This window comes from Rhinolophus ferrumequinum, assembly GCF_004115265.2.
Source record: "Rhinolophus ferrumequinum isolate MPI-CBG mRhiFer1 chromosome 5 unlocalized genomic scaffold, mRhiFer1_v1.p scaffold_110_arrow_ctg1, whole genome shotgun sequence".
Lineage (NCBI taxonomy): Eukaryota > Metazoa > Chordata > Mammalia > Chiroptera > Rhinolophidae > Rhinolophus > Rhinolophus ferrumequinum.
This window is the reverse complement of record NW_022680355.1, coordinates 11,255,095-11,277,561: the sequence shown is the minus strand read 5'-3', so window position 1 is coordinate 11,277,561 and position 22,467 is coordinate 11,255,095. Positions and strand designations below refer to the sequence as shown.

Below are 22,467 nucleotides of genomic sequence, written 5' to 3'. Positions count from 1 at the left end.
AGCTATAAGCCTCTGACCAAAAAGAAATCAGTATTCTATTGCAATTCTGCTTGGCTAATGTATATGCTAGATTCTAGGGAATGCTGGTTGCTCAGTAGTTCATTAAATTATTATACTATTTTGCAACTGGAATTGTTCTGTTACAGGTCTGGGAAATAGTTCGAAATTGTGTATGTAAAAGCCTTTATGATAGACTCTGAAAGGAAGGCAACCAAACTGATAGTTCAGTGAAAAGGGGACTCCACCCATCTCCTAATCCACTTATAACCAGGAATGCCAGAGGCTGAGGTAACTGACGGAAAAAAAGAAGAGACACTTTTAAAACCAAGTGGCTAATTCTCAAGCCAGAGCCCCCAACCCCTTTGTCCCAGCATCTTTGAAATTGAAGGGGCAATTGTAAGATCTTAGGTCCTCTCTGCAATTGTTAATACCAAGTTTCCCCAAAAATAAGACCTAGCCGGACAATTAGCTCTAATGAATCTTTTGGAGCAAAATCTAAGATAAGATTTGGTATTATATTATATTATATTATATTACATTATATATTATATTATATTATATTATATTATATATTATACTGGGTCTTATAATAAAATAAGACTGGGTCTTATATTAATTTTTGCTCCAAAAGACACATTAGAGCTATTGTCCAGCTAGATCTTATTTTCGGGGAAACACAATAGTTCTGGTATATGTATATGATCTCTGGTATCTGTGTTAGCCTATGTTTTATATATAATATAATGTTTTGTCTCCAGATGATATTACCAGATCATAATGCTTGATTGGCTTAAAGAAAAAAGATTAAGTGCCTATATAAATTTTAAATAATAAAAAACTAACCCAAGTACTTTTCAGGATCACATGATCTGAGAAAATATTTGATACTAAGGCTGGTTTAATTTTTGGTTGAATAGATGTGTCTTTTCAGGTTATTAACATTAAATGTGGTATCTTTTTACCGGGATTTACAAAAATAAATTCATGTTATCTCTTACAAAATTTGTCAAGAAAATAACTTGGGTAATAATTAACTTTGAAATCTCATAGAGTTAAAAACTAATAAAATGTTAACTGAAATAAGGTTTTAAATGAAACTTTTCAGTAATAATTATATCGTGTGGATATCTGGATGTGGTTTCTCAGCATCTGTTGACTAAGATGAGTTACTAAGCTGTTTACTTCAGGTTTACTTAGTTGTGCTAAATGATAAAAATTACTGAATATCTAGGTATTTCAAAATAACAAAATGCTGAAATGTTGATTTTTGGATGAGTCTGAGTTCATCTATTTCTGGCTTCTTGTCACAAAATGTTAAAAGATAGATTAAGGTCTGTTAATAAATATATCTTATAATTTATTACAAAAGCTTATACTTTTGAAGGTTACAAAATATGTTCCTGGATTTGCCAATGGAAATGCTAACTGCTTGCTTTTAGTTGTCAGTAAAAATTAAGGTTCTGAAGGTTATGGATTCTAATTAATATGAAAGAAAATGATGTGTGTTTTCAAGGAAGGTATAAGGTATGGAAATATATTTTTGAAGGAATTGAAAGAAAGTAGTTTGCCCTAAGGATAGTTATTTCTGAATGTGTGAGAGGATACAAACTAAGAGGGAGTGGGAAAGTTGTAGAAGGTTTGTGAAGAAAAATCTTAAAAGAATTTTATATATGGTTCAGCAAAATGCAATTAATTAGGTACATTTAAATATCAAAAGTAAGCTAGTACAAAATTAGTTAGGTTCTTTCTCTCTGCTAAATAAGACAAAATTTGTTAGACTATTGGTCTGCTACTGACATGAGAAATGTTCTGCCTGAAAAGCAAAGATTATGTGTCATCAAAATAATTTATATTGGGGCGGCCAGTTAGCTCAGTTGGTTAGAGAGCGGTGCTCTTAACAACAAGGTTGCCAGTTAGATCCCTACATGGGCCACTGTGAGCTGCGCCCTCTACAACAGCTAGATTGAAACAACTACTTGACTTAGAGCTGATGAGTCCTGGAAAAACACACTTAAAATAAATAAAAGCTTAAAAAATAATAATAATAATTTATATTGTCTTAATCAGGTCCTTGGTTACTTAAAAAAATAAATCTAAGAACTAAGTTTTGCTAATAGTTATGTAAACTTTTGTATTTTAGGACTGCTAGAGTTCATGTGCCCTCCTCAGTGTCAGAATGTAGGCCAGTATAAGGAAGCTTGGCCTGATGTTTTTTCCCTAATCTAATAGGCTATTATAATGGTTCTGGCCCACTATTACATCCCTGATAAAGAGGCTCAGATCCTAAAAGAAGGCCAGGAAATTTGTTCAAGTGTCTTTAACAATTGAGACAGGGAAAATGAGGAATAAAGGAACAGTGAGACCGGAGGACAAGGCCAGCGACAGGCCAGATTTTTGGTTGCAGTTAATAGACAAGCCAAGTCCAGGGCCACCTCAGGGTCATACTGATGGAGTAACTGACCTAAGATGATTCCCTGCCACGTGGAACTGACCTAAGATGGTGGCCCGAGAGGAGAGAGAAGTCCCCAGCCTAAGCCCCAGCCCACTTCCGCATAACCCCTCCAAGCCACACCCGAGCCAATCACCAGACGACACCTATCCCCCTTCCCCGACTCAAGGAAGTCCCCAACCCATAAAAACCTGCTCACAACCTTGCTAGGGGCTCAGTCTTTTGGGAAGGATCCCATTGAGCCCGCCCGTGTAATAAAGCTGACTCTCCTAACTCTCTGCGTGCCGCTGGATTCTTTCCGGTCCTGGTATCCGTAACAATCCCGGCAGCCCCAGAAGAGGTACACCAGGTAAATGAGCCTACTTTGGATGTGGAAGACCACTGGAGTAAGGATGCGTCTTTTGGAGCAAAAATTAATATAAGACCTAGTATTATATTATTATATTATATTATACCCAGTCTTATATAAGACCCAGTCTTATATTAAAATAAGACTGGGTGTTATATTAATTTTTGCTCCAAAAGACGCATTAGAGCTGATGGTCCAGCTAGGTCTTATTTTTAGGGAAACACGAAAGTAGCAAGAGCGGTCCCCACTCGTATCCCTGGATTTAGAAATTGTCTTAAATAACAGTTGTTTTATTTCCTCTCTAATCTAACCTTACTGATTTTATAGTAATAAAATGAACATACGACGGGCGGCAATATAAAGGTGAAATTTGGTAAATCAATAATGTAATTAGACTTAGCTAGTTTGCAGTTTGACTTACCACATAGCTCACTATCTAGCCACTTGTCCATTTGATCCACCCTGATATTCAGCTGTTTTTCTCTTTGTTTCTTCCCTCACTGATTGACTTAAGAACTGTTTTCTTCCCTTTTTCAAGGCTACACTTACCTCGTTAATCCATTCAATCAACAGAATCCTAACCTGAAAAGGGCAACTTCTTAATCCTCAGGCACCCAGACACTGGAATCCAATCTACAATTCCCTTGCAGTTTTTACTGATGACACATAAAGCCCCAGGCCTTAGGAGTATGGAGATAACATTATCTTAAAACAGACCAGACCCCAGAAAGTGATGTCAGCCCTAGGACCTGCCTGACCAACTCCCCCTTTCCTTTGTTCTTCTAGTGTACCTACAAAACCTTCTCCCCATTCTAGAAACCAGGAGATGGGCTTTGGACAGGAGTCTGTTATCTTCCTGGAATGCCAGCATTCTAAATAAACCTGCTTGTCTTTCCACCAACCATAGCTCTCGATTTTTAACTTTTTCAAGCGGAAGGCAGCTGGACCTCAACACGGTATCAGTTCTAATGGTCGCTGGGTCATAGCTCTAATGGCTAATGTGGCTGCTTGTATTTGATATTTTTCAATTTTAATTCCTAATATTGTAAATATCAATAGATGCTACCTACTTAAACAAAATTCTTTGGAATTCTCAATGCGTTTTAATAGTATAAAAAGATCCTAAGGCCAAAAAGTTTCAGAATTACTGTTTCAAAGACTGTCTACCAAATATTATGATTAATTACTTCTACCATTTTTAATAATCAAAGACAACACACACACACACACACACACACACAGTCTGCTAATCAGAACATCTGGTTAGCCTAAAATCATCGGTGTAATGACACTAAGATGAAGTAAAATTAAAACACAAAAATTAACAGTTGACACATTAGCAGCTGAGGCTTTACTCTAGATAAAGGTCAAAATTCAAAAAAGCATTTTAAAACACTGGAAAAATCTTCGTGTGTGAAAATTAACCTCTGGGATCCCAAACTGGGAAATTTAGGGTATTGAAACAAAAATAGAAACATCTTAGTTAAAGCGCACGTTTTCAAAATCTCTTTTTCTCATTCTTGTAAATATCTTTTTTCTCAAACATGGATACCAACAATGACATCTGCATTATTTACGTCAAATCCCTCAATTAAATTTGCAAAAAACACCAAACAAACAGGAATTAGGAATGAGAAGATTATGCGCATGTCAAATATTTTCGTGCACTCCTTTCCAGAGAAAAATTTGTATTACAAAACATACCTGATGTGGGTGTTTGCACATCCTCCATTCCTACAGCTTTGTTAGGGTCAGGATCTTTTGCTTCAACAGTAAGCTGAATGGATTTAGAAACAAGGTGAGTAATAAATAATGTACATTTCGTACAATCTGTAGTTAATAAGTCAAAATAAAAATATAACAGTTATTACCTTCAAGTGAGGATATTTTTCAGGAGAATCTGAAAAGCAAAGGGACATATACTCAATCATATGTAAATATGAAAGCTAACTATACATTTATGCAGAGTTAGTATGGAGCTGAATCCTCATGCGTGGCTTTGGAAATGACATTAGATGTTAGTGGTTTTTTGGGGAGAGAGGGAGCTGTTTGGACAGCAGCAAGATAGAAATATGAATTCACTCTAAATACTGAAGAAAAAACAGGAATATAGGTTTAACAAAACATGCAGATGAGATTTCAAAAGTAAGTTTCCAATGACTATAACTAAAATAGAAAAGTGTGCATAACCAATGTGAACATGCTGATTGATGGGGAAAAACGTGATCCTTCATCAGAGGGACAAACCATGATCCAGACAGGCTCAATGTGAAAGATGATGATAGAATGCAACAGCTTATCTTTAATGCAATAATACATCAGAAACATTTATACCATTATGCTATAAGTATTTATCATGTTCTTCCATTTGTTCTGGAATTTAGGAAGTACACAGTTGTGATGACAGTTCAGTTGAATGCATAATTCATTTCTCAACAGAGGAAGTGTTACAAAGTGATCAACTTGGACATACACTTGTAGAATAATAGTTAATAGAAATATTCATTTTTTTTCATACCAATGTGGGCCACTGGTATGCCTACACTTCTTGTATCCCCTAGTTTAGCCATCTTACAGTTTCTTGATCCACTCATGCAAGAAGGGATATAAAACACATCTAAGAAATAATGTAGAATGAGCTTTCAATATTGAAATATGGTTATTAAAAGGAAATAATTAATTTAATTGCCACAGAAATATTAAATATTAAAGATCTTTTATATTTAAAATCAGTGTAATATTTACCGAAAATAACAATTTTGGCACTTAGGGAATAAACTCTATATGATTTTTTTTGTTTCCAAAATTACTTTGGTTTGGTATGTCATGCTAGTCTTTAAAGGATTTTTATGAAACAGCTGTCTTATAAAAAACTTAGCTACCTTAATAAAACAGCCAATGCTTTTATATTCAAATTAACCTCATTTGAATAACAAATACCAGTGTAGCATATGTATCTTTTTGATGCCTGAGAATCCAGAGGAGGATAAGTGAGTGGCTGCAGGTTATCCCATTCTAGCACTCCCTCCTGCTTGGAGCAGCACTCCCTCCTTGGAGCAGCAAGGATCTCATCTTCTGTTTCACTGCAAATATACTGAAGCCTTGAAAAGTGAGGTCTCTCACATTTCCTCATCGACTCCAAAATTACCTAGCTGAAGCCTTTCTTTCCTCCCTCCTTCTCTTCACTACCCCGCTTCCTCTTCAAAAGTAATTTTTAGACCTGTGGTCTGGATACTTGCCCTTTTCCATTATTTTTGTGGATTATCCCCACCACTTTTTCTTTCCTCTCTGTTTAGTAGTAGTATCTTACAGCTATAATCTCTGTTTCTTCATCTCTTTCCTTCCCTTTGGTTATAAATATGGTCAGAAAGAAAAACAAAATAATGCTGTTCCTGGATCCTTTTATGTCTGCAACTATCCAATGCCTCCTCTTGCAGATTTCTCTGAAGAGAAGTCAGCACCCTCTCTGCACAGAGCATGGCCTGTGGACCAGCACCTTGGTGCCCCATCATTCTTTGTGAGACATACAGAGATACAAGACCCGCTGCTATCATTTCCCCCCAAAATGCAACTGCATTCGGAGTCATGGACTTTCTCACGGACTTTTGGTCAGGTTATTGCTTCCCCGATAATCCTATAACCAATCTTACTCTCTGCTTCATTCCAATGCTCTGATTTTGCTCTATATGATACTACCCTATGAAGTAACAGCATTTTATATGGCATTAAAGAATATACATATACAGCTGACCACAGAGGCTTAAGTTCATCCCTCGTAGATAAAATAGAGCTCTACATGGTCAGGTACCTCAATCTGTAATGCCGTCCCAACCATGAGAAAAAGACGATGAGCAGGGACATTTTACTGTACTTGTCTGACAAGTTTTGGTACTACCGGTAGAAGCTCACTTTCTATTCTTCCCACATTTCAAAAACTCTGCTTTTCTTTTTTCTAAAGAATTATTTTACCACCTTCCACTTCATTTTCCTTCACTTACTCCCTACAATTTCTGCCTTTTTTGTTCTTCATTCCCTCTTTTATTCTTTTCCTCTTCTTTATTTCCTGACTCTCCCTAGGTCTTAGAGTATCTTGAAATGGAACAAATAATTGAGCTCCTGTGCTGGCACTCCCAATTTGTTGTTGGTACCTAATAATATATACAACTTGTCTCCTTTTCACTTCCTTTTCCTCACTAGGCATTTAATAGGTGATTTTCTTTGGCTATTAGACTGTATCAGTATTCATGCTTTATTTATTTTTCCCCCTTTCTTCTCACCCTCCCCACTCCAGTTCAAGCCATTGTTTCTCAGTCTAGTTGTATAGGACACAGCTCCCTGGCCCTGCTGGTATTATAAGCCTTGAGCTCCCCTTGGCTGAGGCAGTCAGTGGTCAGTCGTCTGCTGGCCGCTCACAGCAGCTCACAGCAACCTCCGGCTGCTCACAGCAGCCCAACTCCAGGGAGAGCTGTTGTTCACAATCTTAGCTGTAGAGGGCGCAGCTCACTGGCCCATGTGGGAATCAAACCGGTGAACTCCGCATTAGGAGTACGGTGCTCCAACCACCTGAGCCACCGGGTCGGCTAGTGTATTCATGCTTTAAATCAACATTCTGTTAATGACTTTTTAAATAAAATACAGGTCTTACCTTCTACTTGTCCAGTAAGTGTATTTTTTCCTCTTTGATCTGCAGTGCCAGAGAAATGATCAACATACTTCTGTGGAAGGCTTGCAGAGAAACTCTGTTAAAATTTATATCAATAATGAGTTGTATAAAGATTTCTAGTCCCTTGTAAGAAAATATCTGAATTTCCCACTTTTAATGCAATTAGATTGAACAATCAGGCCAGCACGTACTGAAAACTGAACCATGTAGGCAGAGAGCCACCTACACGCTGTGGAGCTCAGGCCTATCATGTGTCTCCCGCCTGACTGTCATGGAGTCTCGAAGCTGAGTGAGCACTTCAGAGACCCCATCCTGATGTCTGTACACATCTCACCAGGAACTGACTCCAATCACCTCCATCGACTCTGCATCCCCATCAAGGTCACTGGACATACGGAAAACTATGCATTTAAGCAAATCCTCTAAGATGTGTACTTGATATGAATTTTAAATATTTCTACTGACAGAGTTGTTTTCTGTTCAAATAAGATAGCTGACATGATAAGAAACCTTGATGTATGTAGTGTTGCATCTAAACAGAACAGTTTAGAACCTACTAAATTTAAGTAAACAAGGATTTGGAGAAAGCTAACTATTATTTGATAAAAGTTTTAATAGGAAAAAATCATTGAATGAAATGGCAAGGTACTAAGAAAAACTTTTTTTTAATTATGTTTAAATAATAGTCAAAAATTTTACATAGCTATACAACTCCAGAAAAATTATAGTAAGCTTTCAGTAGGGAAAAATAAAAACATTTATTTATTAATCATTTAAAATGAGCCAGGCAATTATCATGCACATTTTATTTCTCTTCTACACAAAACAACAGATATAAAAATGGTTTGATGACGGCTACCGTACAGGCTGCTTCCTGGCCTTTCTAAGACGTCGGAGTAAATGATGAGCAGTGCGATCCACTGTTGTCTCTGTCTAGCAGGTTTTGCTCCTAGACCTTCACATGACTGGTCCTTCTCATGCTTCACTTGGCAGCTTTGTCACACTCAGGTTTTCTGACCACCTAAATTCTACTCCCACTCCCATTCCAAATGTAACCCCCCCTCATTCTCTAACTTAACATTCTCCATTTCCTTTATAGGAAGCATGCGTTGTTTACTTGTTTTTCTGCTCCTACGACTACAGCTTAACCCCTCAACTTCTACACTCAGTGCCAAACTGCCCGGAACACGATTGGTACCCAATAACAGAAATTTGCTTTGGATCAAAACATTTAAGATTTCATCAAGAAGGCCTCACGTCCCAAACCACTACAGACCTTTGGGACATGGTCAATCACAGTGTCCTGAACCTTAACATCCTCAAATTAGAAATCCACATGTCCCTTCTGACTTTCCCCTTCTGTTCTTGACACTACTGCCATTTTCTTGTCATTCAGGTTACAGAAAGTGTCCTGATATTAATAAGTCACTACAAGCCTCTGTGATCATTGTGTCTTATATTTCCACAGCACCCTTTACAGTTGACAAAGTGTTTGCACATTTGTTACCACATTTGTTCATTACACATCTCTGAAAGGTAGGTATGACTACCATCGTTATGAATCAGATCACTGACATGGGCAGGTTAAAAAGTTTTCCAAGATCCTATAGCCAGTAAGTGACCAATCCAGGATGTTAACACGTTCGCAGCTTTCAAATACACTGCTTGTATCGTTAGGCAGCAGACGCATATATCAAAATCACTCCCTTTCTAACTCTTTCCACAGCTGTCACCTCAGATTTGCTCATCACTACTTTGTACTTATATTACTACAAGTATGGTTGCTAAAAGTTACTTAATGCATGCTATTTTAACTATCAAAAACAGTTGTTACTTATCAAAACACGACTAAGCCAAATTGTTGTTAATGTAATCCTACATATTTATTACTATCCACCACGCTCTTCCTTCTCTGGAAAAGTTCCTTTCAGATCTGCTTGACAATCCGAATATAATAAAACTTTGCAATCTCAGGCATTATCTTTCAAGTTCCAAGTGATAAAAAAAACTACAACGCAAATTGCTTCTCTCTGAATCTCATTAGTAGTTTACACATCCATATATGCTATAGAATAATACATTTGGCCATAGGCTGACCTGGAATAATTCTTTAGTTTTTAGGTAAACTTAACTTCAGAACCCAAACTGATTCCTTATGGTTTTGAAGCCTTAGTTTTTTATACTATACTACACTGACTTCATTAAGTGAACCTTGCAAATTAGCAGAATTTACCATGCAGTATTATTATATTTAGCACAGTTATTTTATTAACTATAGCTTAAAAAACATAAGAAAATAATTTTTATGGGAAAATGCAGAGGTGAGAAAGTAAAGTCAAAGCATACTGTTTATATTTTAAGAATAGTCAATGCTGATATCTAAAATAATAACAATAATAATAAAAGACAGTACCTCAGAATCCCAAGGTGATTCTACATCTTCTTCTTCTTCTTCTTCTTCTTCTAATCCTACTGCTAACATTTTATCTATAAAATGTAGTCACAGATACATTAATGTAAATATTTTACATGGATTTTAAATACATATACAAGTCTATTTCCATTCATGAGAATTGCAATAAAATAAAAGCAATAGCAGAAAAGAAATTCAGAGGATTGAAGTATTTGCAAGAAGAATAAGTTGGTAATAGTTGGGATACTTTTCAAGAAAGAAAAAAAATACTTAAAAGAAAAGGGTATCATATTTGAATTGATACATGTTAGATTTGTTTATAAGCATTTAAGCACAGAAAAAATCATAGATAGTCACTAACTTACCACTTCTATTACTTTTGTGTGCTCCATCAACGTAAGTCAAATTGTCATTACTGGTTTGCTCTTGTGGAGCACTTTCAATAATATCCACACCATTTTCTTTTTTTCCAATTGCCGGCTTTATTGCTTCTTCCTATAAAAACAAAACAAAATAAAACCCAACTTCAGAAAACATCATATTTATTTACTTGCTCACTCGCTCACTTAGTCCCTCAGTCAGCAAGACAACAAACATCTACTGTATCCATCAAATCATAGGCACTGCCCCAGGAGAAGCTGGAAATACAAATAAAAGATTTTGTCCTATATTTCAGTAGGGGTAGAGATACATGAAAACAACAAGAACTGAAAAGTATCACTCGCTAGTTCTACACCTGAAGTGAATAAAGTACAGTAAGGGCACAGAGGAGTCAACAGTCAGTACCTGGGAAACTCAGAAGATTCTGCAGAGATAAGGCTGCATCATGAAAGATATCCTAAGTGCAGAGGGAAGGCGAGAAGGGAATTCTAGAAAGGGCAGCAGGAGCAAAAACCTGAGGCAACATATTGTAAGTGAGGGCACCAAACAACATATTGTAAGGCAGGGCACTGAAACAACATATTGTAAGTGAGAGCACCAAAGAAATGAGGTAAACCTGGAACACTGAGAATAGGATGGAGAGATAAGACTACAGGACCAGAACCAAGCCAAAGAAGGCAAGTGTTACGCTGGCGTGTGAATTTTACCCTCACGTGATGAGGAGCCACTCAATAAGCAGAGGTATTGCATCATCACAAATATATTTTAGAACAGTCGCACTGGCAACAATGTAAACATGAACATAAGGGGAGCAAACTACAAAAGAGTATTTCAAAATTAAAGGTGAGAAACTGAATTACGGTAATGAGACATAAAGAAATGATAAGCAGGTAGAAAAAATGAAACTTGATGATTGACTGGAAGTGGTGATTTCAGGAGGGTTGGAGTCCATGATTTTTCATGCTTCAGTGTTTCAATGGTGCTATTTACTAGGATGGGGAAAACAGATGACAGTAGATTACAGAGTCGGGAAAAAGGAAAGGGTCCAGGGCAATGTCTTTAGTTTGGGACATATCAAATTTGAGGCACTACGGGGACTGAGAAGGAAAATCTGGATAAATACATGTGGAGTAGAAACAGATGACTTTACTCAGGAAAAGCATATGATGTTAAGATAAGTATCTGTAAAATACACTAACTTGATATAATTAAATCATGCAAACCTACACAGAACTTGTGAAATTTTGAAAATAAAAACAAGAGCAGGTGAAAAAACAACGGGGATTCAATTTTTCAGTTATACGAGTATATTTCAAAATCTGTTTCAACAATATAAAATACCCTTTGATGGATATATGCAAATATTATTTCTAGAATATTATAGTAATAAGCACTTTAATGAAAAAATTTAATTGTCAAACACCAATTTACAATGTTATAAGAAGACTCCTTTTTAACATTTAATTAATGTTAAACATTTTAAACATTTAATTAATGTTAAAAGACAAGTTATAAACTGTGAAAGACAAATGCTTATGTGATTATAGAACTACAAGGCATTTTTAAGTACTAGTATCATGTATGAAAGAAATATAAAGCCCTATTTTAAAATTCACATGGTTTCCTTATTCTCCTGTGAACAGCACACTAATAGTTCGAATAGCCTATCTATTCTACATTCCCTAATAGTTAAAGATTGCAGAAAAAAACTACTATAAAAAAACTGATAAAATTGTGATTATCCAAGTTGAAGATTTAAAAGTCTTTAAATACATCTGTGATCATCAAGTAGGACTGAATGAAGAAAAGTACTAAAAAATCAAGTCACCGGGATGTCCGAGTTTTAGATACAAAAGAATTTTCATGTTAGGTTTAACTATGAATGCCGAAGTTAATAAAGTTTCTTAAGTATAATAAGAAATGTACCCATTGCTGGAGATATTTTAAAAAGTAAAAAAATCATCTTTTAGAAATAATTTTGTACACTCTGTTGATAATCTTTCCTTCACTAAGCATTTTATATTAGAAAAAATCATAAATTGTGATTTCATTCATTTGATGTGTGCATATGTGTCCATTAATTGCAGATATTATTGTGAAAAAATAAATCAGAATCCCTTGCTCCAAGAGGCTAAGTGAGTTTTCCACATTCTTGAAGCTAGGAAATGGTAGAGTGGGCTCAAGCCCAGGCTACCTGTCTCCCAAGCCCGTGCTGGGACCACATTCTGCTCAGCCCTTCCTCTCCCCCGCAGCTCCCATTTCATGCCTTCTTCTGGTTTGTTTCTTCCTTTTGTCCCCCCTTCCCGAACAAGTCCTAAAGTGAAGCACTGTCCTAGGCACACAGAGAACACAGACAGGGGGCCTGCTGAAGTCTGTGCTCCCTCGCAGCCCTGCTCAGTCTGACCCTGCCCTGGAGGATGCCACAGGCTGGCACTCAGAGATGTTCTATGTATAATTGTTTATAATGGCAAAACAATTGGCTGTCTATCCACAGGGGACCAAATAAAAAATTCATGTGACTTCTGCACAATGGACATCTCTGCAGTCATTGCAAAGAACAAAATAGCCCCTAGAGAGCAATATCTAAGAAATATCATTAAGTTAAAAAAGCAACAACAGAAGAAAGACATGCTTTAAATGAGTCCATTTGATTGTTCTAAAATGTATTACATGATCTTAATTTCATTGACTGTTTGACTATTGCTGTGACAGTGTTCTTTTAGTGAGGTATAAGTTCACAAAACATAAAATTAACCATTTTAAAATGAAAAATTCAGGGGCCAGCCCGGTGGCTCAGGTGGTTGGGGCTCCTTCCCGGCTCCTAATGCCGAAGGCTGCCAGTTCGATTCCCACATGGGCCAGTGGGCTCTCAACCACAAGGTTGCCGGTTTGAATCATCGAGTCCCAGCAACTGGACCTGCAGCTGAGCTGTGCCTTCCACAACTAAGATTGAAAGGACAACAACCTGACTTAGAAAAAGCCCTGCAAATACACACTGTTCCCCAATAAAGTCCTGTACCCCTTCCCCAATTAAAAACTCTTTAAAAATTTTTTAAAAAATAAAAAATAAAAAAATAAAATGAAAAATTCAGTATCATTTAGTACATTCACAATGTTATACAACGATCACCCCTAATTTCAAAACATTTTCATCACCCCAAAAGGAAATCGCATTCTCATTAGAGTCACTCCCAATTCCCCCACCCCCCAGCCCCTGGCAACCACTAATCTGCTTTCTATCTCTATGGATTAACTTATTCTGGATATTTCATATAAAAAAGAATTATACAATAAAAAAAATTTTTTTCAAAGAATCTTTACAGAAAAAAAGAATTTGTTTTTTTTCTTTTAGAGTGTTATAGCTTAATTTATTTTCTCATTCAATGAATATAGATTAAGTACGTCATTTACATAACGAGAAAGTGTAATTTTAATTAATGAAAAAAATAAAGTGCTATTTATTTCCTTATCTTTGTTTTCTAAAAATCTAAAACACCTACCAAGATTTTACCAAACAGTAAGATGAGTTAATTAAGCAAGTTAAGAGTTTCAGACAAGATGGCAGAGCAGGTAAATGCTGTGCTTGCCTCTTCCTATGACCAAATAAAAACCAAATTATAGAACAATCAAACTGGAGAACAATCTGAAGACTAGAAGTCCTGTAACTGAACAGAAGTCCTTTATAACTAAGGATATAAAGACGAAGCCACCTTGAGACTAGTAGGAGGGGTGGAGACATAAAATGGCTGTTTCCACACCTACATGTGGCAGTCAGGAATTGGGAGGAATATCTCAGCTGCAAAGTTCTCCCCTGAGGAGCGAGGGGTCCCAGGCCCACACCAGCCTCCCCAAACCAGAGCACAAGTGCCAGAAAGAGAAGCCCTCTCAATACCTGGCTGTGAAAAATCAGCGGGAATTGATTCTGTCCACTCAATTGAAACAGAAGGTGGCAGGAAAAGCAGGTGTGCACTTAAGGGGAACCCCTACCTCCCCACACCTTCTGCAGGGATCCACTCACTCCCAGGCCCTCACCCTGGACTCTGGTGGAGGGACTGTGGCTCAGGAGGTGCCAGAGACATAAAGGGTGGGACTGAGTTGTATGGCTTCAGAATGAGGGCTGGAGAGAAAGCCACCATAGTCCCTGTGTTGAGCCCTCCTCCCGTGTGGCCAGCGGGTGGATGCCATCTTTCCTGTGTTGATACCTCCTTCCACATGGCTAACCACTTTAAATTACTAAAAGTACTAGAATAGACAGGCGGATCACTACTTAAATTATACAAAAGTTTAATTTCAGGTGCTGTACATCTGAAATCAATATAAAATACTATTGAATGTTAACTGCAATTGAAAAATTTAAAAGGCGGGGAAAGGTGAAGGGGAATAAAAGGTTCAAATTTCTAGGTATAAAACAAATAAGTCATGGGGATGTAATGTACAGCATTGGGAATATAGTCAATAATATTGTGATAGAGTGGTACGATGTCAGATGGTTGCTGGACTTATGGTGAACACTTCTTTAGGTATTTAAATATTGAATAATTATGGTGTACACCTGAAACTAATATAATATTGTATGTTAGCTATATTTTAATAAAAACCTTTAGAAAAAAGCAAGTTAAGTATATACCAAACAGTAAGATAAGTTAGAAAACACAATAAAAAAGGGCCAAAAATTCATAATTCATAATAAATTTGATAAGGCCTATAACAGACTTCACTTTACATTATCTATGAACAGGTTTTGCTATATTAAATACAAGATGTCACTTTATTAAGCTTAAAAGTGAAGATTACCAAAAATAAAACTTCAAATAAAAACTTCAATGAACAAAAAATAGTTGAGAACTAAATTTTCCTTCAGTTTTTCATAAAAATCAGCTATAAGCAATTTTGAACATTTTTTTCATTACCTGGCTTTCTTTTCGTAATTTGCACTTAAAATAATTTCTATTATATATTATAATATAGCAAGTTTCTGCTCTCCCTTAGCCTCATTTCTGTTGTTTCTTTATAATAATCTCCTAATCTTGACTCTTACTAAATCTTTATTTTCATCTTACCTTTCTTAAAAGAATATTTCCCCTTCATCCTCATCTTCACATTCATCTAGCTATTCTTTCTAGTTGCCTTTTAATTCTTTCCTGCCATAATGGCATACCTAAGAAATGTTTACTCCCACTAACCTTTATAAAACCGAGTCCTGTACATATATATCTGTTGTTACTTAACTTATTTTCTATTCCGATCTTCAGGACCTCCATTTCTTTCTAGGATCCTTTTCATTACTAGGATCAGGGGGATGGTATATGAAAAAGAATGGGGAAAAAACTTAAAACAAAACAACTTACCTTTGCAAGACCAGTGACTGTTAAAGGCATGAAAGGAGGTTTTACAAGAGGTTCAGGTGATGGAAAATCAGGATGAGAAAGGCCCTGGACTGTTTTTGACGGTTTGGGAAGGGTCTCAGCCAGATCTTCATTCTCACTATGAGATTTATTGTCCTCATAGAAGATCTTATTTTCAGGTCTCACAATGGCATATTTTGCTTCTACTACAGTAAAAACAAAGTAAAGAGTACATGAAAATATCTGTGACTTCAAATCAGTTCATAACATAAGAGCAGAGTCTTCAAATAGCTTACTGTTTTTCTGGGATTGTTGAACAGCAGTCATTAGCTTTGCTAAGCTTGGTTTCACGACATTCTAGGAAAAAAATTATAGCTTTAAGTATCAAATTTGATAATAATGATAATATTCACCATTAATATGTGATTTCACACAAAGAGCACAGTCTTTGGAATCATTCAGATGTAGATCTGTATCCCAGCTCTGCCATGTACTAACCTACATATTCCTATAGGGTAAAAATTGAAAGAGAAGACAAAGTAAGCTGCAAAATGTTACTATCATCGTCTCTAAGATTATTATCCAAATACTATGATATCCATTAGATTATAAAAGTTAACTCTATGTAGTTTAGAGTACTACTGAAAAAAAGATAACATTAAGACATTTAAATTAATTACTTGTTATATTTTGAAATGTGTTTGCATGATTTATCGTTACATGAATTATCTCTTGTGGGAGAAAATATGAGAGTATAGTTTTTAGTAGTAGGTAGGTTGGAAATGCAAACAGTATAAAGTGGCTTCTATTCTGTTTGTCAAAAAGCTAAAAACAAATGATTGTTTCAATTCAACTGCTTCCAAGAAAGAGAAAAAAAAATAGGAGAAACCTGAGGGGCAATAATTCATAAAGAGCTACATACATACTAAATAGAAAGCCATGACAAGATATGTTGACAATGGAGACAGAGAGATGGACTGAAAAAAACACACTGAAGCAATGTTTTCTGCAAGGAAAAAATTAGGCTAGGAATAAAAACAAAAAGGAGGTGGGAGAGGAGAAAGAAAGGAAATAAATGAGACATAACCAATTAAACAAGTACAAGCTTAAGACAAGGATAAAAAGCAAAGCATAAGTACAAGGTATGTGGATAAATATATATATATATATATATATATATAATTTCACTATATATAAATATATTTATAAGACTTTAGTAATCATCAGTATTATTAGGAATACACTGGAAAAAATCTCTGCTTTACATATTTATTATATATTAAAATATATAATATTTTATAAAAATATATAAATACATAAAAAATTATATACAACAGAGTATTTGGTTCACAGTACATCCTAATAATACTGATTTGCATTACTCTATAATTATCTGTTTACAAATTCTACTGTAATAAAAAGTTTAATTTGTCAGTATAGAATTAGTCATACAATTATTTGAACGTGGGCATCTATGATGACACGAAAGCTATAAATAACTAGAGAGAGAAAAAAAAAAAAATAGAGAAAGAAATGTTCCTAACACATCTGCTTTCTACTTGGAGAAAGAGTTGGTAATCAGAATTCTAAAAAGGAATGTGTGGCTTGAAAATGTATTTTAGATGATGCCTTATAGGACTGTACACTTGAAAGCCATATAATTTTATTAACCAATGTCACCCGAATAAATTTAATTAAAAAAAATTTTTTTAAAGGATATATTTAATGGAACATGAGACAGGGCTAAGAAAAGTTTGAAAATTTTTAATATAAAATCCTAAGCTCACAATTGAAGGATACTAAAAAATATACTATAATTTACTTTCTTAACACATATTTCTTATTTATTTCCTTCTTATTTGTGACATATTTCCTCAACATAACTCAACTGAAATTATATATCCTAAACATTAAAAGGGAATATAAATTTAAGTCATATTTCTAGAAATTCAAATAGATTTAACTTTGATATATTATGTCTAATGTATTACTTGTAACATTTCATTACACAAACGCTATTTGTGTTTGTTCACTTATTCACATTTAAAAAAATATTAAAGAGCTTCTTACATGCAAGACCTTATTCTACCTGCTCCAGGATATGCACAATTATGTTTTCTAATGTCCAGTACCTTTTAGGATGCAGGGGCTTTAAAATGAATGTTTAAATCATTATAATAACAAAACATCTGAAATTTGAAATTTGAGACTGTGATACAAGGTTGGGTAGATATTTTTAAAAGCTATTATACAAAAGTTTCTAGTTTTGGTCAAGAATGTGGAATAGGTAAATGCTTGCCTCCTCCCATGACCACATCAAAATTAAAACTAAATTATAGTACAACCACTTTTGAGAACCACCTAAAAACTAGCAGAACAGAACTCTTATAACTAAAGATATACAGAAGAAACCACATCAAGACTGGTAGGAAGGGTCCCACAGCCATATGTGAGTAGTTAAGAATCAGAAGGGATACCTTGGTTGCAGAGGTCCCCCCTGAGGAGTGAGGAGTTCCAGTCCCACACTGCACTCCCCAGCAGGAGCCCCAGTAGTGGCAAAAGGAGTCTCCACAGTATCTAGCTGTTAAAATCAGCAGAGATTCCATCCAGGTGTGATGTAGGGCTGCCGGACTCCCAGATGTTCTTAAAAGGAGCATGGACTTACTCACTGAACGACACACTTGCTTTCAGCTCCAGCACTGGGCAGAAACTTGAAAAGTACCAGGGACATATAGGGAAGACGTGAACTGTCTGACTTCAGTGCAAGATATGGAGGGGCAGCATTGTCTTCCATTTTAATCATTTGTTGAGCCCTTCCCCCACACAGCTGGCAGTTGCAGGTGGGCTCCAAATCTGACTCTCCATTAAACTCGCCTCACCCTGGTGATTCACTCAGAACTTGCCCCACCCAACTCATGCACAGGCCTGAACATCTCTCAGCAAATACTACTCACAAGCAGCTGGTCTCGGCCCATACTGTGGACTTCCTTGAAATCTCTTAAAGGTCCACAAACCCCAAAAAAGCATGTCCGTACTTATGGCTAAGTGGCCCTTAGCCCAGTACTAGTGGGAGCTGGCTTCCATTCATAGCATAGCCTCTCCCAGGTGCCTCCAAGCCCAGCACAGGCAGTTACCAACAGCAGATCACTTTGTAACTCCTACTAGGTGGCCCTGGGCCAACCACAAGCAGCAGAAGACCTACACCAGAGCTGCTCCCAAGAAATCCAAGAACCAACAGACCCAGAGACGGGCTTCAGACCGTACCACAGCATCACCCAATTAGCTCCACAAATGACACACCCAAAGGGTGGACTCAGCAGACACCAGAGGCCTGCAACAGTGAATCCCCCTCCGTGGGGTTAGCCCACACACAATAGTTCATCTGCCATAGTCACAGACAGTCCTCACATGCAGTCAGCCTAAGGGTCAATTCCACACATTGACATGTCAACAGTAATCAAGTCTCAACAACAGGAGGGCACATACAACCCATACAAGGGACACTCGTGGAGAATCAGGCTCAGGTGACCAGGGAGAATGGGCCACTGGGTCCCACAGGACACCAACTACATAAGGCCACGTTGCCAGAAGTGGGAGACTTAGTAGAGCTACCTAATACAAAGAAACAAATATGGAAAGGCAGCCAAAATGAGGAGATAAAGAAATACGTCTCAAATGAAAGAACAGGAAAAAACTTCTGAAAAAGAACTAAACAAAATGGAGGCAAGCAATCAACCTGATACAGAGTTCAAAAAACTAGTTATAAGGATGCTCAATGAACTTCAGGAAAGAATAGATTAATTCAGTTGGAACTTTGAAATAAAGAGGTAGTAAACATAAAAAAGGACATAGAAACCATAAAAAAGAGCCAGTCAGAAATGAAGAATACGTTAGATGGCATCAACAGCAGATTAGATAAAGCAGAGGATCAAATCTGTGATTCAGAAGAAAGGTAGTGGAAAAAAACACCCATTTGGAACAGCGAAAGAAAAAAGAATTAAAGAAAATATAGTTTAAGGGACCTCTGGAACAACATTCATGTCATAGGGGTACTAGGGAGAAGAGAAAGAGCAAAAGATTAAAAACCTATATGAAGAAATAATAACTAAAAACTTACCTATCATGGCAAAGGAAATGTACATACAAGCCCAGGAAGCCCAGAGTCCCAAACAAGATGAACCCAAAGAGGCCCACACCAAGGCACATTATAATTAAAATGCCAAAGGTTAAAGACAGAGAGAATCTTAAAAACAGCAACAAAAAGAGCAGTTTGTTACCTACAAGGGAGCTCCCATAAGACTGTCAGATGATTTCTCAACAGAAACTTTTCAGGCCAGAGGGGATTGGCACGAAATACTCAAAGTGAAGAAAACCAAGGACCTACAACCAAGACTACTCTACACAGCAAGGCTATCATTTAGAATCAAGAAGAGATAAAGAGTTTCCCAGACAAGAGAAAGCTAAAGGAGTTCATCACCACCAAATCAGTATTACAAGGAATCTTAGAGGAATGAAGAAGAAGTGGGGGGGGGGGGGAGGAGGAAAAGGAAAAGGAAGAGGAGGAGGAGGAAGAGAAGAAGAAGACAAAGAAGGAGAAGGAGAAGAAGAGGAAGAGGAAGAGGAAGAGGAAGAAGAAGAAGAAGAAGAAGAAGAAGAAGAAGAAGAAGAAAAGGTAAAAAATGTGAATAATAAAATGGAAATGACTACATACCTATCAATAACCACTTTACATGTAAATGGATTAAATGCTCCAAATCAAAAGACATAGAGTGGCTGAATGGATTAAAAAAAACAACACCCATACTTATTACATCAAACTAAAAAGTTTTTGTACAGCAGAGGAAACCATCAACAAAACAAAGACAACCTAATAAATGGGGGAAGATATTCACTAATGACATATCCAAGGGGTTAATATAAAAAATTTATAAGAACTCATACAACTTAACACCAAAAAGACAAACAATCCAATTAAAAAATGCGCAGAGGACCTGAATAGACATTTCTCCAGAGAAAACATATAGATGGCCAATTTACATATGAAAAGATGTTCAATGTTACTAATCATCAGAGAAATGCAAATTAAAACTACAATGAGATATCACCTCACACCTGGCAGAATGGCCATCATTAATAAATCAACAGACAAGTGTTGAGTAATATTGTATGCCAACTATAATTTTATATATATATATATGTACATATATATATGTACATATATATATATTCACAGGATATATTTATATATATATATACACACACACACAGGATATAGAGTTCAGCATACGGAATAGTCAATGAAATTTTAATAGATATGTACGATGTCAGGGGGCGCAGTAGATTGGGAGGGGTTGTCACTTTGTGGGGGGTGAAATGTCTGGCTATTGCATTGTTTTGTGCACCTGAAACTAAAAAAAAAAAAAAAAAAAAAAAACTTCAATTAAAAACAAACAAGTGTTGGTGAGGATGTGGAGAAAAGGGAACTCTCGAGCAATGTTGGTGGGGTTGCAAATTTTTGCAGCCAGTCTAGGAAATAGTATGGAGGTTTCCTCAAAAAATTAAAACTAGAACTACCATATGACCCAGCAATCCCACTTCTGGGTATTTATTCAAAGAAATCCAAAACACTAATTCAAAAAGATATGTGCACCCCTATGTTCATCACAGCATTATTTACAACAGCCAACATATGGAAGCAAACTAAGTGTTCATCAATAGACAACTAGATAAAGAAGATGTGTACATATGTACTATGGAATATTACTTTGCCATAATAAAGAATAAAATCTTATTATTTGTGCCAACATGGGTGGACTTAGAGGGTATTATGCTAAGTGAAGTAAGTCAAACAGAGAAAGACAAATACCATATGATTTCACTTATATGTGGAATCTAAAAAGCAAAATAAATGAATAAACAAAAGAGAAACTCATAGATACAGAGAACAATCTGACAGTTGCCAGGTGGGAGGGGGGTTGGGGGCTAGTTGAAAAAGGTGAAGGGATTAAGAAGTACAAATTGGAAGTTACAAAAATAGTCATGGGGATGTAAAGTACAGCATAGGGAATATAGTCCAAATATTGTAATAACTAAGTATGGTGGTGGGATAATAGACTTATCAAGCATCACATTGTAAATTATATAAATGTCTAACCACTGTGCTATACACCTGAAGCTAACATAATATTGAATGTCAACTATAATTGAAATTAAAATTTTAAAAAACAACAAAATCTCTGAATTTTACCATATGGTTATTAAGAATCTCTGATTCTAGAACTAGTTATTGTTTTAGGCAAAACATGTATTCTTCAATTAGATGAAGACTTTTAAATATACTCTTAGTGCAATGATTTAGAACACAGTGGAATCCCTTTGTAATATGGGTTTTGGGAAAGACAATTTAAATTTCTAAATTTCTACAGTTTCTACTATTTTAGTCTAAATGTGGAACCCAGGATAGAAACAGAAAAAACTCCCTCCGAACAACTGTATGATACCAAAATTTTAAAAAAATTTAAAAATAAATTTTAAAAAAACTATATATTATATGCCATTTAGTTTTGGAACTGAAAGGCTCCAGAAAGATATTGTGATTATTACAATAAGTAATCTGATCCATTAAACATTTCATTTATAATCCTTACTCTTGACCAAATTTCATATCTCTTCCATTGTGGGAAACCTTTTCCCAATATAATTTTCCTATTACTATATATTATTATATAGTATAATATAATATACTACATTATATACTAACATAATATACTAATATAATATAATATACAGCCCATTCTTTTTTTCAGCCGCCACTTTCAGTACTTACTAAAATTAAAAAAAAGAAAGAAAAAGGAAAAAAACCTCAAC

At 35.9% G+C, this 22,467-nt stretch overlaps 1 protein-coding gene across 2 annotated transcripts in view; it reads right to left on the bottom strand.

Moving 5' to 3' along the window:
• ANKRD26 (ankyrin repeat domain containing 26) overlaps positions 1–22,467 on the bottom strand; it is a 107,444-nt gene that overhangs the window by 63,611 nt on the left and 21,366 nt on the right. For both annotated transcript variants that reach the window (XM_033100795.1, XM_033100794.1), the window contains 7 exons: positions 15,897–15,957; positions 15,604–15,806; positions 10,240–10,369; positions 9,875–9,948; positions 7,444–7,537; positions 4,670–4,698; positions 4,503–4,575 (listed from right to left, as the gene is read on the bottom strand). In XM_033100795.1, the coding sequence (XP_032956686.1) occupies positions 4,503–4,575; positions 4,670–4,698; positions 7,444–7,537; positions 9,875–9,948; positions 10,240–10,369; positions 15,604–15,806; positions 15,897–15,957 (664 nt within the window). The remainder of the gene's footprint in view (positions 1–4,502; positions 4,576–4,669; positions 4,699–7,443; positions 7,538–9,874; positions 9,949–10,239; positions 10,370–15,603; positions 15,807–15,896; positions 15,958–22,467) is intronic.